Source organism: Protopterus annectens, chromosome 12.part0, assembly GCF_019279795.1.
Source record: "Protopterus annectens isolate FY-2018-M chromosome 12.part0, PAN1.0, whole genome shotgun sequence".
Lineage (NCBI taxonomy): Eukaryota > Metazoa > Chordata > Ceratodontiformes > Protopteridae > Protopterus > Protopterus annectens.
The window spans coordinates 593,574,762-593,593,783 of NC_056746.1; the positions used below are offsets into that span (position 1 = coordinate 593,574,762).

At 37.2% G+C, this 19,022-nt stretch overlaps 1 protein-coding gene across 1 annotated transcript in view; it reads left to right on the forward strand.

Annotated features, from left to right (window-relative positions):
- Positions 1–19,022, forward strand: part of LOC122816734 (mesothelin-like) — a 464,103-nt gene that overhangs the window by 347,018 nt on the left and 98,063 nt on the right. The window contains exon 16 of the mRNA XM_044089728.1: positions 8,354–8,487. Within this exon, the coding sequence (XP_043945663.1) occupies positions 8,354–8,487 (134 nt within the window). The remainder of the gene's footprint in view (positions 1–8,353; positions 8,488–19,022) is intronic.

Consider the following 19,022-nt stretch of genomic DNA (forward strand, 5'->3'; position numbering starts at 1 on the left):
AGCAGCTGGTAGATGGTTAAGGTATACTCTAGTACACAGAAAAGGCAAAAATATAATGAAAAAGAGGAAACCATGGCCTAAAAAACTTGCATCAGTGATTCATTTAACAAGATAAGGGCTTTTGCGCCTTAATGATGCTTCCCCAGATTTAGATTTATTGGGTAAAGCTTATTGTTCTATACATTGGGTACAATAAGCTGTACCCAGTCAAACAAAATCTGTAGAAGTGTCATTAAGATGAGAAAGTGCTTACCTTGTTGAATGAATCATTATGCAAGCAGCTCTCTAAGTAAATTAATATTTATGGTCTATATCCCAGAAAGCCATTGCTTTAAATTACAAGGCAAAAACATCTGGTCATACCATAATGTTATGTATTGCTACAGAGCTACAACTAAAGCTGGGTGAAATAGATGTCTGCTAAGGGTGCCAGTTATTAGGGGTGTGATCTGTAGTTGTGAATGGAGTGTGACTGCAGTACCTGCATTCCTTAAATGAATGTTAATAATGCATTCACACATGCATTTAACAGGTTAGTGCAGTAAGATCCTTGTTACAAATGTACCAATAGACTTGTTACAGCTACAGTTGAAAAAGACAGTTTTTTTTTTTTGTTGTTGTTTTTGGTCCCCAACTTTAGAAAGTTTTTTTTGCGTCTTCTACTTTGGGTTGAGACAGGTGTCAGCCTGAAGATCTGGCTAGGGTATCTAGCTGTGATTCTATATTGTTACTAGATGTTTCAGTTCACATTTAAGGACAGTAATATATATATATATATATATATATATATATATATATATATATATATATATATATATATATATATGGGTCTACTTCGAATAACCGAACCGCCACTTCACCGACACCCAGAAGATCGAGACGGAACGACCGAACAGGTAGGTGATCGAAAAGGCGATATTCCGACAACCGAAAGACCAACAACGGCAACGTGTGAGCGCGATCCGGTAAGTGTGCGATAGTGACGGATTTAGGATTGGGGAGTGGACAGGTAAGTGTACGATAGTGAGGGATTTTAGGTTAGGGTGTGGGAAAGGTGAGTGTGCGGTAGTGTCGGACTTAGGGTTCCGGTAAGGTAAGTGTGTGATAGTGATGTAGTGTAGTGTAGGGAAGGGTTAAGTGTGTTAGGGTTAGTATGCGGGTGAAGTGAGTGTGCGATAGTGACGGGCTTAATGTTTTAGAGTGGGTTAAGTGAGTTAGGGTTAGGGTGCAGGTAGGGTAAGTGTACGATAGTGACAGTGTTGAGGTTTAGGGGTGGGTTAAGTGAGTTAGGGTTAGGGTGTGGGTTGGGTAAGTGTGCAGTAGTGTCGGACGTTAGGGTTAGGGTTTAGGTTAAGGTTAGTGGATATGTTATTGTGTGCAATGTGTAGTTTACGTTTTTTGTGTCGGTGTAATGGTGTTCGGTTTTTTGAGTTGTTGGTGTTTGTCGGTGTTGTGTGTTTTCGGTTGTTTGGGGTCAGTAAATTGTGTGTCTGTGAATCGGAAGTTCGGTTATACAAAGTAGACCCATATATATATATATATATATATATATATATATATATATATATATATATATATATATATATATATATATATATATATATATATATATATATATATATATATATATATATATATATATATATATATATATATATGTATATATATATATATATATATATATATATATATGTATATATACATATATATATATATATAGATATATATATATATATATATATATATATATATATATATAGCATACAAAATGCATGGGACTTCAGCAGCATATCAGTACAGGAATAATTCCACATGTTTAGATAAAGTGTCTATCTAGGATGTGGTACAATTTTGAATTCATGAAAAAATTAGATTATCTATACTACAGTTTAAAAATATAAAGTGTTTATCTTAACTAGCAAGATGAAACAAGTTTGTTACCATATCTGTGTTCTTTTCAAAGTCCTGTCATCTTTAAGTTTTACTTGCTTAGCAAGCACATGTAAATCAACTAATTCTAATTCACTGCTCTTATGTTAATAACCTGGCATGTACCCATCTGATCAGCTTCAGACCATGTTCACTGGATCATTACTGTATCTCTTAAACAATCCAAGATACTCCGTTCTGAAGGAGCAGTCTCAATACTTAACCATTCCTCCTATTGGATCTCTAATCAAATAATACCATGTAAACAAAGCAAGCAAAATCTGGAGTATACAATCCTCTTCTAATAAATAGATGAGGTATACCAGGCGTTCCCTTAGGGCTCATATTAAAGCTTACCTAATAGCCTGCTATATGGCATGATATCATTCTAACAAAACTAGTTCAGAATGCTGTTTTATCACTCTTTTTTAGGACTCTATTTTTGGCTATTTAGTTCTAATCCTAAGAAACTCAGACAAATGACATCCTAATGTTTTACATTTAATATTCTTCCCATTTTATTTAGAAATCTGAGGCTTGGACCAGTTTTCACAGGACACCCATTGTGTAAGCTTCTCATTGTTGGACATGCTTGTAATGCCATGCATTAACACAGAATTTTAAAAAGCTTCCAGATCAAGCAACATAGAATAATTACATACTCTGCCTAATGTCTTTTACTTTGCTAAAAGATCCAGATGTATTTCTTCTCTTATTAGTCATTAAGGCAGCAACTTTTCATATCAACATTCACTTTCATAACAAAGACAGTGGTCGCTCTATGCATGTTGTTTATCCTGACCTGACCAAGGCTTTTGACACTCTGCCCCACAGTGGTACTACTAAAAAATTATACAATTAGGCAAAATTGATAAAGACTCTGACATTGTATTTTGGATTGCAAATTGGATATCCAGCAAATCCCAAATTGTGGGAACTGCTGGTGACCTCATTGAACTTAAAATTGTAATTGGCGGAGTACAACAGGGATCAATGTTGGATATTTTTCTGTCTAGCAGTTAGTTTGTAGACATCCAAGCCAATGTCTTACAAATGTGGTTGACCAAATTTTCTGAAGAATGCCAGATGCACATTGTTATCATCTCCAGGGAGGGCTGGAATGCATACAGACATTGTTTATGAAAAATGGTAAGCTAAACAAAAAAAAAAAAAAAGTAGCATAGTAGCATTACACAAAACATTGCTCCTATCTCCTATGTTGTAAATAGTACTCCTCTTCAGACAAACACTGCCATGAGAGACCTGGGTGCATAACTCTCACTAATTTGATCAGCATGTTTCCTACAGAGTAGGAAAATCTTTCTGTATGGCTCAGATAATTTCCAAGGGAATATATTCAAGATCCAAAGATATCATCATAATATTTGTACTCTTCTCTTATCAAACCCATCATTGAATATAAAGCTTTGTTTGGTATGTACAAATCAAAGCATATCACTCAACTGGAAAGGTCCCAGATATTTCTAACCAAGAAGAATTAAAGGCCTTATGCCCTTTAATTTATCCAAATAGTTTAGCAAACTCTCCTTATTTACACTAGCCTAGTGGCTGCTCTGAGATGACTATTACCTTTTCTAAGCCATGAAACACCCAGTCCTATTTCTCCTCCTATTTCTTATCTAAAACCAGTGGCTCTACAAACACCAGCACTAGGGACCAAAATTTGCACCAACAAACAAACAAAACTTGCTGGAGGGACATGTATGTAACTCTACCTATTCCTAGCCTATGGAATAAGCCATCACTACAGATCAAACAAAGTACTACTTTATTCTTGATGGCTGAATAGCTAGACACAGATTTACACCTAGGTTATCCTGTATGGATATGCTGACTTGAGGTAAGCACCTTTAATTGATTTAAAAGGGTGGCAAGAACTTTTAAGTGCATCTTTGTAAAGGTATATCAAATTAAGCATCTTATTCTCTGTGATAGCTTGTGTAGTACTGTTCTTATGTACCAATATTGTTCCTAAACATAAGAAAGGGAATCTGCAAATGAGTATGTTTCCAGAAAATGCTCTTCTTAGTGGCACGTTCTTGCAGTAGAGCTATGGTTGCTGAATAAGCAGTCTAGCACTTTCATTTTACCCTTGTCTTTGGACAGTATGCAGTCAAATACTGACTTCTTTGTATCAGAATAGAAAAGGGGGGGTGCAAAGACAGCTCAGAAGAGTTCACATTTTCATATTCAGGACTGTCATTATTATCAGAGGCACTTCATTCTGCAGCCTGCCAGGGGTATCCATAATCATCTCGACTGAAGCTGAATGGACAACTCATCTGTGCTTTATAGACTGTCAGCAGATGAATGTGTGTTCAAGAACTAGTCCAAAGATGACACAGGAAATGGAACACCTTGTAGTTATAGCCTTGTTGTAATGTAGTAACACTAATGACTTAAATTACTACCAGAAAGAGTGATTTGGTGAGGGAAATGGTCTGCCTAGTTTAGCCTTCTAGTGGTCATTAAATCTCTCTACTATCTGTCATTCTTATCAGAGGACTATGGAGCTGTATTTCACTGCTTTTGCATGCTAAGCTTTTAACAAGTAGCAGTCTGGGTCAGTGGATGCTTCAGCATCTACCATGGAGGCCCTGCACTGCTTGATTACATGGAAAAAGAAAAAAAAAGAATTTGCTAGAAATGTGCTCTACTGGCAAAACAGGAGGACTGGTGTTCCCTAGGTTACATTAGATAGAGAAAGAGGAATTTAAATATTCTCATACTCATTTTAGTACAATAAACTGTCAATACTGCTGAAAAAGTGGTATTCCATTAGAAGACTATAGATGACTCTCAAGCAGAGCTGATTATAACTAAATCCTTTATGATTAATCTCTTTAGAGGCATTAGGTTTTATATGTTATCAAAATGTATATTTGCCCACCCCACCTAATAACCCTCTCTTGTTGCTAAAGCCATCAACAGCAATATTGTCCTTGGACTCCCCAGGGCTGTCAAATAGGCCCAAGTTTCATAAGACTTTTATGGAAGGTAAGCCTCCCCAAACATTTCTTCCAATGTTGATGTCAGTAGCTAGAGAGATGCATGATGTGATACCTAAAATTGTTTTCCAAGTTTAGAGTTTTAAGTCACATGTTCCTATATCAATGTACTATGCTATATAGACTTCTAAAAGAAGAAAGTCTTTCATGTCTATATTTGTAGGTTTTGACTAGTCACCAGAGTCAGCACTCAGTCTGGCTATTTGTTATTGCTATTCCTGTGATGGAACATGGTAGTTTGGTAATTCTTTCCCTTGTGCATAGGATCTCCAAATTATCCACACCAGCCTTTTGCTTTTCAGAGCTAATTCTGAGAGTGTAAACAACAACCCTTATGGTATCAGTATTGATACCAGTGGCCTTTGTGAAGAAATGGCTTTTGATGTTGATCTTGACACTGTACTCCTCAATGTCAGTAGTTACACCATGGAATAAGCCATTAGTGTTTATGACTTCAGTGCCATTATACTTATAACTAATGAGCTTGTTGGCTTTGATACCCAGAGTCAGGGCATGAATGCCACAGCTGTTGCAGGCATTTGTTGCATCAATACCAGTGCCATTCTGTTTGCATTTGTTGGTACCAGGGTTCATGGATCTCTATCCACATGAGGCATGCATCCTTACATCAGTCATGCAAGCTGTTTTGCATTCAATCTACTGCTGTTCATTAATGTCCCAGTTTTAGCATCTGTGTAATTGAAAAAAACATTTCCCTTGACCTATAACATTCCCAGAGAAAAGAGGGACCCAAGATATTTTTCAGTGTTCATCTCTAATGGCATAGCCTAAGCATTCTCTGCCTTCTTCTTTGGACTGTGTACCTCTGAAGATTGTTAAAGGATCTGCATGAAACAGGAATGCATGTTGACTTCCATTCAGAGTTTATTAGACCAAATGTTAATGATGTGGAGGATGAAGATTTCCCTGTCATCCTACTAATGACTACAGATCTGTGTAGGTCTTAGAAGTAATGAGGCAAGAAGGCCCACATAAACTGTGTCCTCACCACAGATAATGCTACAGAAAACTGTTTGGTCCACACAGCAGTACTTTTGTGAGGCCCATTAATTGGTGGAAATGTATGTTTAATGGAACCAGTTGTGCTGCATGATAATTTCCAGAAACAATTGGTCTTTTTCCAAGGAATGCTGACAAGATTGTCAGACTGTGAAAATGCTGGAACCTTTATTTAGAGACTTCTAAACCTTATACTGTCAATGCGGCAACAACCCTGAAAAAAACTTTGACCCTTCAATGCCCTATGATCCATCAACCTGATAATGAAACTAGGTGCATGAACGATTAAAATGTTTTCACATCCTCCACTTTTCTACTGAGCATCATTAACTATTTATTGTCCATGACTGATTTCCAAGTCCTCTTAAATGAAACATAATGGTCACTGATGCAGTTGCTACAGAGGCCTGACAAAAACAAAATTGCTGTACAAGCTGGTTTCTGCTTCTTCTGTATCAAACCTTATGATGAAAACTGCCATAGAGGCTTAGTCAAAGTTACAAGATTTATCAGTTCAATGTGCTGGAATGTCTCCATCATTTGCCCTGAATTAATGGAATACCTGGAGAAAGTGTAAAAAGATGCAAAACCCTCTTTGCTATTGGTGTGAAGTTCTAGCCTCCTCAATGTTGCAAAAGAGTCAGCATCAGATATGGTGCAAAAAAGGGAAAAACAGAAGGAGCAGCAGTCTGGGAAGAACATTTATTCCAAGGGCAGCTTCCAGAGAGGTAGTCCTGTCACATAGTAAGGTAATCATCAGCAGCAGAGGTGCTATAACACACATTTGGGCAATCACCAGCAACACCCCTGAGGCTTTGCCTAACTGCTCCTCCCTGGTGGGCCTCATGGAGTTTTATTTCCTTTTTTTGGTTTTGGTTTTCAATATAGCTTCTATGATCTGGTCTCTATATTGATTTTTAGATAAGGGGAGTGAGTGATTCAAAGGGTTATATGTGGAGATGACGGAAGGGTTGACACTGGAACTAAAATTACCAGCTTGGACATTGTCTATGGCTTCTGGATCAGAAGACATAATGTTGTTTGACTGGAGCTCAGTGCATTGTTGGATATTACTTCCAGAATTCCTAATACGCAACACTCTGACCCTATTTGAACATAGGAAGAAGGGGGATTAATGATGATGATGCTGATGTAGAATTTCATACTTAATTAGAGTTTGTAAATGTTAAATAATGGTCCAATGATAACAGACTGTAAATGTTTGTGAAGTGAAGCTTTAAAGTGAAAAAAATCCCTGTTTATCAATCATAATGCATGTCAGAAAGAGAGAGAGAGAACTGTAGTGGTTTTCCAGTGTGTGTATGGCATAAAGTTATATTAGTTGTCTGCATCTTGAGTGACTGTACTGAGCTAAATAGAAGCAGCTAACCACCACACTGCAAATACAGTCCTTGAATATGACCTAACATCCATAACTGATGACAGTGTATTATTAAACACTGCAGGATGAAAAGCTTAATTCAATTTCCTTTGCTCATACAGTTTAAAAACATTTTGCATATGTTACACTACATACAGAATACTGTTGCCCATGGAAGCTTCATGAAAAAAATCTTACCAAATGGAATTTCAGGAGATGGATTTCAAAATGGTATATGTTATTCCAGTCAAACAGCAGACAACTACAATGTTAAATGCATGTAGCTTTTTTGACAAAGTCTTGCCAAGAAGTGTAGTGCTCAAGATAACTTTTGTGCAGCTTGATAGTGGAATATTGTTGCGACACCTGGTAATATCTGGGAAGAAAAATATACTTGTACATCTTTACACTACTGCTTGACGAATGCTAGTTTGTTGAACTTCAACTCCCTGTACTTCATTCCCTAACAATGCCAGCATTTCTGTTGAAAAGCATTGTTGGGGAATTGTGCAGGCACTAAGTGCCATTTCCAGGTGTTGGCTCTTTTCCCCCCTTATAGTGTAACCATGGAGTTGATTATATCATTTAGTGGGTTATAAGGGAGGCACACTTATCCACATCCAAGGTAGAAGGGGCTTGATCCCTTGTGAAAAGCTAAAAACAGTGTTTATGTCTAATTATTTTCAATGGGTTGAGTTTCAGGGAACTGGAGCTTGTCAAATTTGTGTTCATCCACTCATAGTGGAAGTCTTTTCCGGGTCTTGGATTTAAGGCTTATCAGAGTGTCATATATAGCAGAAGTAGAAAAAGAGAATATCACATCCATAACTTTCATCAAAAAATTAACAAAATAATGTGCTAATGGTCATATTTGTAATTCAGAATAATTATGGAAAACATGGTACCCCATGAAAATGTATACTGTGTCTCCAACAAATTAAGATTTTCAAGACAACATCAATATGTTTAATACTTCTTCACATTTTTTTCCTAGAGATGCATTGCCTTTAAATATCAGTAGCTGCAATCAAAGCACAAAAGACCTACTTTATTCTAAAGCAAAAGCCGCATTTTCATCTAACAGCAATTCAACTAGTGCTTACTACAGTATGATAAAGAGTTATCTTGGTAAGTGTACATATTTAATGGCTTATCATTGGATTTTGCATGTACATTTTTACCTTTGTGTTTCACAAGTGAAAGGTTTAGGTTTAAAAAAATGGAAGACACCAAATGATGTAAGATGAAACATTCATCATTGCAACCCCTGCAGCAGTATGAATTATAAAACATGATAATTATGCTACAGATAGATGCCTGACTACCCAGTCTGACTTTCATACCTTTCATAATCACCACAAAGATCTCCCCTTTCCTATGTTACAGATGCAAGTAGGACATTCAATATTATGAAATCATCAGTGTCATCTTCATTTTATTATTATTATTATTATTATTATTATTATTATTATTATTATTTTTGCTGCAAATCCATTTGGCAGTCACTCTCATTGTTCCATCCAAGCCATCTCAAGATTTATGACAAACATATCTTTAGGGGGTAACCATTTAAAATATTGGGCTTTCCTATGATTATATCTATAGCTATATCTATCTATATCTATCTATCTATATGGGTCTACTTAATTTTCCCGAACTTCCATTTGCCCGACACCCATTTGCCCGAGACCAAATGACCGAAATTTAATTTGACCGACACTTCATTTGACTGACAAGTATTATTGGCAAGAAAATGGGATATGCCCCCTTCCCCACTGTAGTGCGACCCTGGAGTTAGAATATATAGTTAAGGGGTGTGGGGGCACAGCCCCCCACTTAATTTCATATTATATTTTTAGTTTTGCTTTAATATTGCTTAGTAAAACAAATGTAAGTGGGGCCTTTGCCTCCCACACCCCCCATTGTGGGGGGCTGTGGCCTCCCCACACCCCCCAACTATATATTCTAACTCCAGGGTCGCACTACAGTGGGGAAGGGGGCATATCCCATTTTCTTGCCAATAATACTTGTCGGTCAAATGAAATTTCGGTCAAATGGGGTCGGGCAAATGGGTGTCAGGCAATTGGAAGTTCGGGCAAATGAAGTAGACCCATCTATATATATATATATATATATATATATATATATATATATATATATATATATATATATATATATATATATTTTCACTTCATATACACAAATTGCTGAAATATCGAATTTCAGCAATTTGTGTCCATGAAACCGAAACCTCAAAATAATGAAAGTGCATAATCACGAATAGAACTATGTCAAATTCACGGTTATGTATTTACATTATATTATGGAAGTGTTTGGCTGAGTTGCTGTCTGCAGTTTAAGGTGAGTGAGTGTGCATGAGTGTTTTTGTAACTTGTACGGGTGGGTTAGGGTAGGGAGGTGGAGGTATGAGTGTGTGTGTTGGCTGTGTGTGACTTTTTTTTACTGTTGTGCGAGTTAGTATATATAAGTAGGGGGGTGGGGGATGCAGCCCCCAATGTGGGGGGTGTAGTGTAGGTGTGTGTTGGTGTGGTGTTGTGTTGTATGTTATTGTTTTGTGGTGTGGGTGTTATGGTTTGTGTGTTGTGTGCTGTATGCTGTGTGTTCAATGTTGTGGTTTTGTGAATGTGAGGTGTCGGTGTTTTGATGGTTTCGGCTTTATACTGTCGAAATGCTGAAATTCGATATTTCAGCATTTTGGCGATATGAAGTGAAACTATATATATATATATATATATATATATATATATATATATATATATATATATATATATATATATATATATATATATATATATATATATATATATATATATATATATATATATATATATATATATATATATATATATATATATATATATATATATATATATATATATATATATATATATATATACATATATATATATACACTACACACACACACACACATATATATATATATATATATATATATATATATGTACACATATATATATATATATATATATATATATATATATATATATATATAAAAAGATCCCCTTCTGAACCCCGAAAACCATAACACTGACGTTCAGAATGTTGAGGTGAAAATGCCGACAACTGACAATCACGAATGGATGATATTTCCCAGGGCAAGTGAGCACATGCCCTGGATGTGGAAATATGCCCCTCTAGTGTGATCCTGGAGATGGTATATATAGTCGGGATGGTTGTTATATTGGCCGGTTTGTTTGCATTCGGTGTTGGACAAGTGTTTACTTGCCCTGGGAAACATCAGCCATTCGTGATTGTAAGTTGTCAGTATTGTCGTCTTGACATTCTGAACATCAGTGTTATGGGATTCGGGATTTGAAAGGTAATCGAAATATAAATATATGTTTGGGGAGTTTAGAGCTTTGCATCCCCCTGCAAAAAAAAAAAAAAGTTTAAATATATCTTTTTCATCATTTTGAGACTCAATATTGCAAGTCTAAGCATTTCAAAACAAAGCCTTTACTGATAAATGTCTGATATTTTGGGATTCCCAATACCAAGACATGGAAAGTGGATCCTGAATGACTGAAAATCCATACTAACATATACTAAGTCCGAGACTGCCATTTCTCAGAATATTCCCCTTTTTCTGAGTTGTGGAGATCTCAGAGTTGGTTTATGATAAGCTGGGGGTGCTTGCTCGTTCACATTGAGGGGATGCAGGGGGGCTTGTCCTTCCTGCAGAAAACAAGTTTAAAAAGAACTATATTCAATATTTACGCTTCTGTATTTTCAGTAGCTTTTTTCATTGTTTCAGGACTTGGCTTTGTAAATCCCTACATTTCAGTTTGGAGCCATTTTTACAATTTTCCTTTCTAATTTTAGTAGAATTGTAGACCTTATGATTTGTACATCTTTCTAAGGCTGATGTTACAATTTAAATGGAAAGAAGATTTTTATTTTTTAATTTTTTCCCTAGAACAGATAACTGAAGTTCTTTTGTGCTTAGCTTGTGAAATAAACAGTAAAAGCTTTGCTATAGCATAAGTTAAAAGAGATGCTTTTTTTTTAAGAACAGAGAACTGAGGTGCTTCAGTATTTTATATGTGGAGTAAACTGCAGCAACTGCCACTATCAGTTTGCTACAGTTTTAGTGAAAGGTTTTCCTTTTTTCTTTCTTTTTTTTTTGTTTGCTCTTTGATGTGGGTTGCCAGATTGTGGGATGGCACCATGCACCAGAATAGCTAGCAACACCTACGATATCTGCTCTGACTATTTTGGCTCAGGTGCCAATGAGCCCTGGGTAAGAAATAATTTCCCATTTTGAAAAAGAAACCCACGTAAGTTTACCCATATGAGCTGAGTAGTGTTCAGTAGGCCATCCCACTGACATATGCCATGTCTCCCTCTATTTTTGATTACACACACTTCAATGAAGAGTATGTAGGATCATGAAATAGGATTCACGTTCCTCCTTCATCTCTTCACCAGATATAAACTCTGAAAAGGCTGTGCAGTGAAAATGAGAGAGGCATCCTCTTAACTGTTTTCTGACTTGTTTGCTGGCCAAAATGGAGAACACTTTGCTTTTTGTACTCAAAATATTCTCACCTTTCAGTTGTGATTCTGAAGATGATAAATCTTTATTTCTCAGCCCCTCTCCAAGTACAGAGGATATCTCCTTTGCGGAAACCATAACTTTAATGATTAAGCTCCTTTAAATAAGAAGCCAGGGAACTTTCTGACTACCATTAAGTGCTATTGGATTTATTGAATATTGAAGAACCCAAGATGGCCATTATTTTCCTGTGGTATAGATCTTTGTGGATCCTTTTTAGAGTACCACATTAAACCCCTGTTCCAAGCCACTGGCACCCAGGAAACCTATGTTTAATTAGTGGGTGAGAATTTTAAATATTTGTACAAAAATCCAACTGCTGATTTCTTTAGACATAGCTAGATGGTAAAAGTAAGTACTTCCTAATCATACATTGTCAAATGAGAAAGAAAGTCATGTATGAATAGATTTATTCTTCTGCCACTCTTGGGTTTAGAATTGTTAACCATTAAACCTAGATGCTGCAGTACCAATGAGGTATTGTAAAACAGGTGGTGTCAGAAAGCTTGGATGCTATCAAATGTAACCCCAACATAATTGGCATCTATGCCATAGATGCATCAGACTCAGTTACAGATGGCATATATGGCTATGGATTTAGTCATTGTCTAAAGACACCAAAAGCCAACACTTGAAGGCATTCTTGAAAAATAAAAATACTTTTTTATATCTTTCATGACACACTCTTCCCAAGTTGCCCCTGTGAAGAAATCCTTGCATCCAGTGGCTTACTCAGTTAACAAACAAATACATTAAAAAAAATGAAGGAAATGTGGAATATTATAGCAATACCACGCCTTTTACTGCCCTTCCACAGATGTCTGGCATGTTAAATGGGTTTCCCATTGGACCTTTTCCATTACTATAACTGGATTTACAATGCATGGTATAATATGCAAATTCTAATATAAAACAGACATTTCATTCCCCAAAATAAATTGGAAAATTCTTATTTAAATGTTGACCTTTGTGACATAAATAATTCTTTCAGTTCAAGCAAAAGAAGGCACTTGAAAAGGACAGTGGAGAGGTAGCAGAGGTTAAGGCAGGCAAAGACAAAGGTTTTATTCCAGGCGGTTTCTAGTCCATGGAAAAGATGTATGCAGCCACCCATAATAGACCTTCCTCAGGTAAACAAGTAAAGAAATCCTAGATGCTTACTCCCCACTCGCATTTCTCATTTACTTTCTCTATCTTTCTTCTGCTTTGTGGTGTCATCTTGCTCTTGCTGGACGTGAAAGATGACTAATATTCGAAAAGCACAGAAAATCTCTCCAGTTTGTGGAAGACAATATTTTCAGTTGGCCTTTTTGCCATTTGTGCTTTCTACTGTGCCCAGGATATTCACATTTTTTATGAATGGCCTTCTCCCACCTCAGACTGCCAGGCATCCACATGTATTCTTCTTTGGATAACTGCTTACTTCTGGTGAAGTCCCAAGAGGAGTTGATCAAAAGATTAAATGAAAACATTTATTTCTTCACCAAATTATCAATGTAACTGAACCTTCAGAAATCCAGTGTAATTCCTCCAAATGCAAAGTGCTTTCTTTGCCATGCTGCATACCAAGATTTCTAGATGTCAAAGTTCAGTCATTGAATGCTCCTCTGGATAATTATTTGCTATTTGGGTGGGGGGGTTCACAATGCTCCATAACTTCAGTGGCAATCCTGCTTCTCTGTGATATGTGTCATCTTGAATTCTCCAGTCCCTTTTGTAGGGGTAAACGTGGAAACTCTACTGATATCTCAGAAATAGCCAATGTCAGCACATTTACTCTTTTGAGAAGGTAATTTGACTCATTTCTCCTGCATGCAAATATATTTCACCTGATGAACAGGTCAATTAAAACACAATCCATGAATATAACTTGTAGAGCCCAAGGAGGACCTGGTTATGACATTGGTGCCTCCAACTCAGCTTGGCTGCACATACCATGAATATTTATTTATTTATTTATTTTACATTTGTTGACCGGGATGGTCCGACTGGATACATGTCCATTTTCAGCGGAGGCCCGGGGAGAAAAGCTCCAATATTGCAAAAAAATACATATAAGTTATACATTACATATGTTGTAGAAAAATATGCTCGTTAATGTATTGTCTACATTCATGTAAAACTGATGATAGCAGAATGACAGTTAAAATACATTTCTAAAGAGAGAAAAAACTAATAAAAACTAATACAGTTCAAGGGACTTTAAAGTACTATTGCGAGATTCCAGTTCATTGTTTATCTAGAGCTCTGAGGGATGATAGAGAAACTACGAACTTTATTACAGTTGAGTAGGATTAATAGTCAATTGGAGTAAGAAATTGAGAAGATATCCAAATAGTTCAAGTAATGTAGGATGAGTTATAGCTGACAGGGACCTAGCCTGGGTTGGCATATCCAATGTTCCTTAAAGAATTGGGTAAGATTTTTCTTGAATTTAGAAAGGGAATTAGAGAGTCTTAGGTTGTTAGGTAGGGAGTTCCATACCTTGCCTATAGAATTGGCATAGAGAGCATCCCCTCCCTTATTGTTGGATTTGATGGTTTGGACCAGTAATCTGTTAGAGGAGCGAAGACTACTTAGGTTGAGGTAGGGGGTCAGTAGGTTGTCTAATGAGGGAGTTTTTTCAGGTTCTTTGATAATTTTATATGCTTTGGAGAGTTGGTTAAGTTTGAGAATATTTGGAAGTTCTAACCAGTCAAGTTTCTTTAGGTTAAGGCAGTGATGCGTTCTATAAGGGGCACCTGTAATGAATCTAGCAATGTGATTGTAAGTCACGGAAAGTTTATTGATGTCCCCTATGTTGAGGAAAGAGAAAACAGGGGAAGCATACAGTAGTGTGGAGAGAAGATGGTGGTTATTTTGGCAATGGGGGTAAGGAAGTTCTTAATTCTATACAGCGATCCGAGTTTCTTATTTACAGTCTTTATGGTTTGACTGATGTGTTTAAATTTAAGTTTATTGTCGATAATGACCCCTAGTAGTTTAGTGTTAGTATGAGGGTTAATTATGGTGCCATTATTAGTTTGAGCGAAGATGGTGCTAATGTTATCTAGTGGGGGGTATTGCACTGGAGAAGGAGCTGAGGTGGGAAAGAATAGTAATAGCTTGTTTTTTTTGGGATTTAGGATGAGATTCCTTTCTGATAGCCATTTTTCAATTGTACTAAAGCACTGTTGGGTCATTACTTGTAGGTCAGGGAGAGCTGCATTAGAACAGATGAGGGTGGAGTCGTCGGCATATTGGATGCATGTGGCTTGAGGTATAACTGAGTGGAGTTCATTTATAAACACGGAGAAGAGAAGGGGACCTAGAATGGAGCCTTGTGGAACTCCTATGGTATTGGGTAAGGGTTGAGAGAGCTTATTTTGCCATTGGACTGCCTGCTGCCTTCCGGAGAGATAGGCATGGAACCAATTGAGGGCTGAATTATCGAAGTGGAAGGTTTTTAGCGTCTGTAGCAGTAGTTGGTGATTGACCATGTCAAAGGCTTTTGACAGGTCAAGAAATAGGGCAGAGGATATTTTTTTGTTGTTACGATTTTTATTAATTGAGTCAGTAAAGGATAGGAGGGCAGTGGTCGTACTATGGTAGGGTCTAAAGCCGTGTTGAGATTTGGTCAAAAGATTGTTAAGAGAGAGGTGATTAAGAAATTGTTTATGAACACATCTTTCCATGATCTTAGCTATTGGGGATAGAATTGCTATGGGTCTATAATTCGATGTCTCAGTAGAGGGACCACCTTTATGTAGTGGTATGACGTAGGATATTTTCCAGATATTGGGTATTGTGGCCTCAGTAAAGGTTCTGTTTATCAGGATGGAGATGGGGTAGGCTATAGCATCAGCTGCTATTTGCAGGTATTCAGCTGGGAGCTGATCTGCCAAGAGGGTGGTAGGTTTAAGTTTTTTCAGTAAGGTTTTGATGTAAGAGGTAGGGATAGGCTGTATTTTAAAGGATGGAAAGGTGGCTTCAATAACATTAGTTTGGGGTAGGGGAGGAAGTTGGTTGGCTAGAGATTGAATAGTTTCAGTAAAGAAGGAGTTAAAGGAATTAGCTATGACTTCAGGTTTTTTGTCAATAAGGGTCTCAGGGGTAGGAGTGGCTGATTTCCCAGGGTGGAGGAGATTGTTTAAGCCTGCCCAGAACTTTTTGGGGTTGTTCTGGTGTTTGTCTTGTAGGTGACAGAAGTAGTTCTTTTTATCCATTGTGCTAGCTTTTTTGGTTGCATTTCTAAGTTCCTGGAATTTAATGCGGTCTAGGGGTGCCTTGGTGTCTCGCCATTTGTCCCATGCTTTATCTCTAATTTTAATTTTGGATTTTGTTTCTTTGGTTAGACAGGGAGCTATCTTCACCTTTGTCCTAGTGAGTCGGTTAGGAGCATGGATGTCGAGAATTTTTAGGAATGTGTCATTAAAGAATGACACGCTCTCCTCTAGGGGTAAGGTTTTTAGCTTTGTCCAGTTGCAGGACTTGAGTTCTGCTAAAAATTGTGATGGAACAAATTTCTTCTTATTTCTTATAAGTCTATGTAAGGGAAGATTTGTCCTAGAGACTTTGTGTTTGATTAAGAAAGTGACAAGATGGTCACTTAGGTCATTAGGAAGGGTCCTGGTGGTATACTTATGGGCATGGTTATTGGTTAGGATCCAATCTAGTATGCTTTCTTTTTGGTAAGTGTTGCCTATTCTTGTTGTGGAGATTATATTTTGGGAGAATCCATACAGGTTAATGGGTGTGGGATTGGTCTGTGCTGAACATAGTGTCCAGTCTATGTTAACATCGCCTAGTACGATGGTTTCTTGAGGGTAGTTTATAGCTAGCCAGTTTAACGTTAACTCCATGGTTTCTAAATTGTTCCCAGGTGGAATATATATTACAAAGAGGTTAATACTTTTTTGGTTATTTAGGCAAATTTTTAAGGCTAGTGTTTCTGCATTGGCTGTTATAGGGGGTTGGATAGGGTGCAATATGATATTTAGTGAACTTTTGAACAGGACAGCTATACCACCACCCCTTTTTGGTCAGCCCTTAAAATATTATATCCAGGTGGGAGAATTTCTTCATCTTTGATGATCGGTTTAAGCCATGTTTCTGATAGGCACATAATATCAGGGAGGTGTGTGGCTATCATGGCATGTAGGTTTTGAAGTTTATTGTTGATGCTTCTAAGGTTAAGATGGAAGATGAGAAGGGAGCAGGCCGTCCTTTGGGTTGGTATTGGTATGACAGTGTTAGGGTTGGAGGTTGGGCCTGGGTTTGGCATATCTGTAGTGGGGTTGGGGGTTGGACCTGGGTTTGGGTGTATATCGCCGTCTATCATAATACGTTTTTTCCGTTGAGCTAAGAGTTTTAGGAGTTTATAGAGTATCTTTTGTCCTTGTTTAGTTGTTGGGTCCTTTGGGTATAGTTGGGTGAGGTATATACGGTTTTTGCCTGACAACTTAATAGAGGGATAGAAAGGAGAAAGTTTATTAGGGAACTGTTTTGTGGAATAGGTATATCAATATTAAGGAGATGCTATCCATTTATGCACTTTAGGTCTTCAGTCCAGTCTTATGAACAGGAATTCTCAGCTTTGTCACAGAATAATGCTACAGTGATGGTGTGTATCAACAAACAGGGGAGAACATGCCTTTGTCCCTATGTAGACTAGCTATGATGGCCTGGAATATGCTTATTACATCTGGTAAGCACAGAAAGCCTTGGCACATGTCACTTAAGCAAGCTTTCACTCAGTTTCCAGGAAAGGAAGTTGAATCCAGAGACCTTCCATGAACTCACCTTGTAGTGAGGCATTGCACAGGTAGATCTGTTAGCAGTTGCTTCCCCAGAACCATTAGACTCTAAACTGCTGTGTTTTCCTTTATCCCTATGAGAAATCTCTAGCAGTGGATATGCTTTCCATCCTCTGCAACAAAATGTTCAGCATTCCATCACTGACGTATTTTAACTTCTTAGACTTTCACTGTAAAGATCCAGTCCCTTTGGCCAGTCTTGTAAAGCTCATGATATTTTCTCTACATGCTGTACATCTGTCCTAGGTACAGACTAGCAAGAGGTTCATGTGTTTCTACCATTTTCAGAATTTTCTTGCTGCATTCATTTATGCAGACATCCATCAGCTTCACAAAGAGTTTCCATGTTCCATCTCTTACATTCTCTGAATCTCAAGCAGATAACTACCCTGCACACTTCCAGTGTTATATAATTTGAATTTTTTTTCTTATGTCTGTGACAAAAAAGAGAAGTGTGATTTTGGTAGCCAGATACCTTTTGAGACTACCACACTATTTATTTTATCTTGAGGTGGAGCACAGTATTGAGTCCTGTCCAGCTCAACGGGGTTTTGCTCCTAAAACTTTAAGAAGTTGCTTTTGGATCCATGACTAATATACTGAAAATAAGAAGTTATCATTCTTGAAGTGTGTTGATATTATAATCCATATCTTCATCTTCGGCATTTGACCCACCAGAAAAATAGAAGCAAAGGGGTAAAGCAGAATTTGAAGCAAATGACTCTGAATTAATCTCAGTCAAAGACAGAGAGAGAAATAGAACCATGGGAGACAGTTCTGCTGCAACTCCTAACATCTGTTTGTATCTTGCCGCCCCTGTTGCATTGCCCCTCTGGAGACAATTATGACCATTGACAAAGGCACATCCACTCCTACCAATTCTCCTTCTGACTCTTCTATTGAACATCTGAAGATAAGATCCCTCAAACCTAGAGTTATTATAATAGAAGGTGAAGGGGGTGATCACTAAATACTTATCAGAAAAGAGGCTGAAGGTTTTGTAGTAGAGGTCAGCACCTAATCCTCATATGGATGTCATGTAAAATATAGGTGAAGACAAACAACATTTCTCCTTCTCGTACTCCTGGCCAATTTTTTTTTCTGAGTAAGCTCTTCTTCAAACTTCTCCAGGTGATTGGTTTGCTTTGGCTTGAGGACTTTTCTAAAGTATTTAATCCTTAAAGTCAGGAAAACTACTCCTTTTCATGTTCCTTCTAAAAGCAAAAAGGAATTCATAGGAAAATAGGATTATAAGAGTTTACTAGGCTATT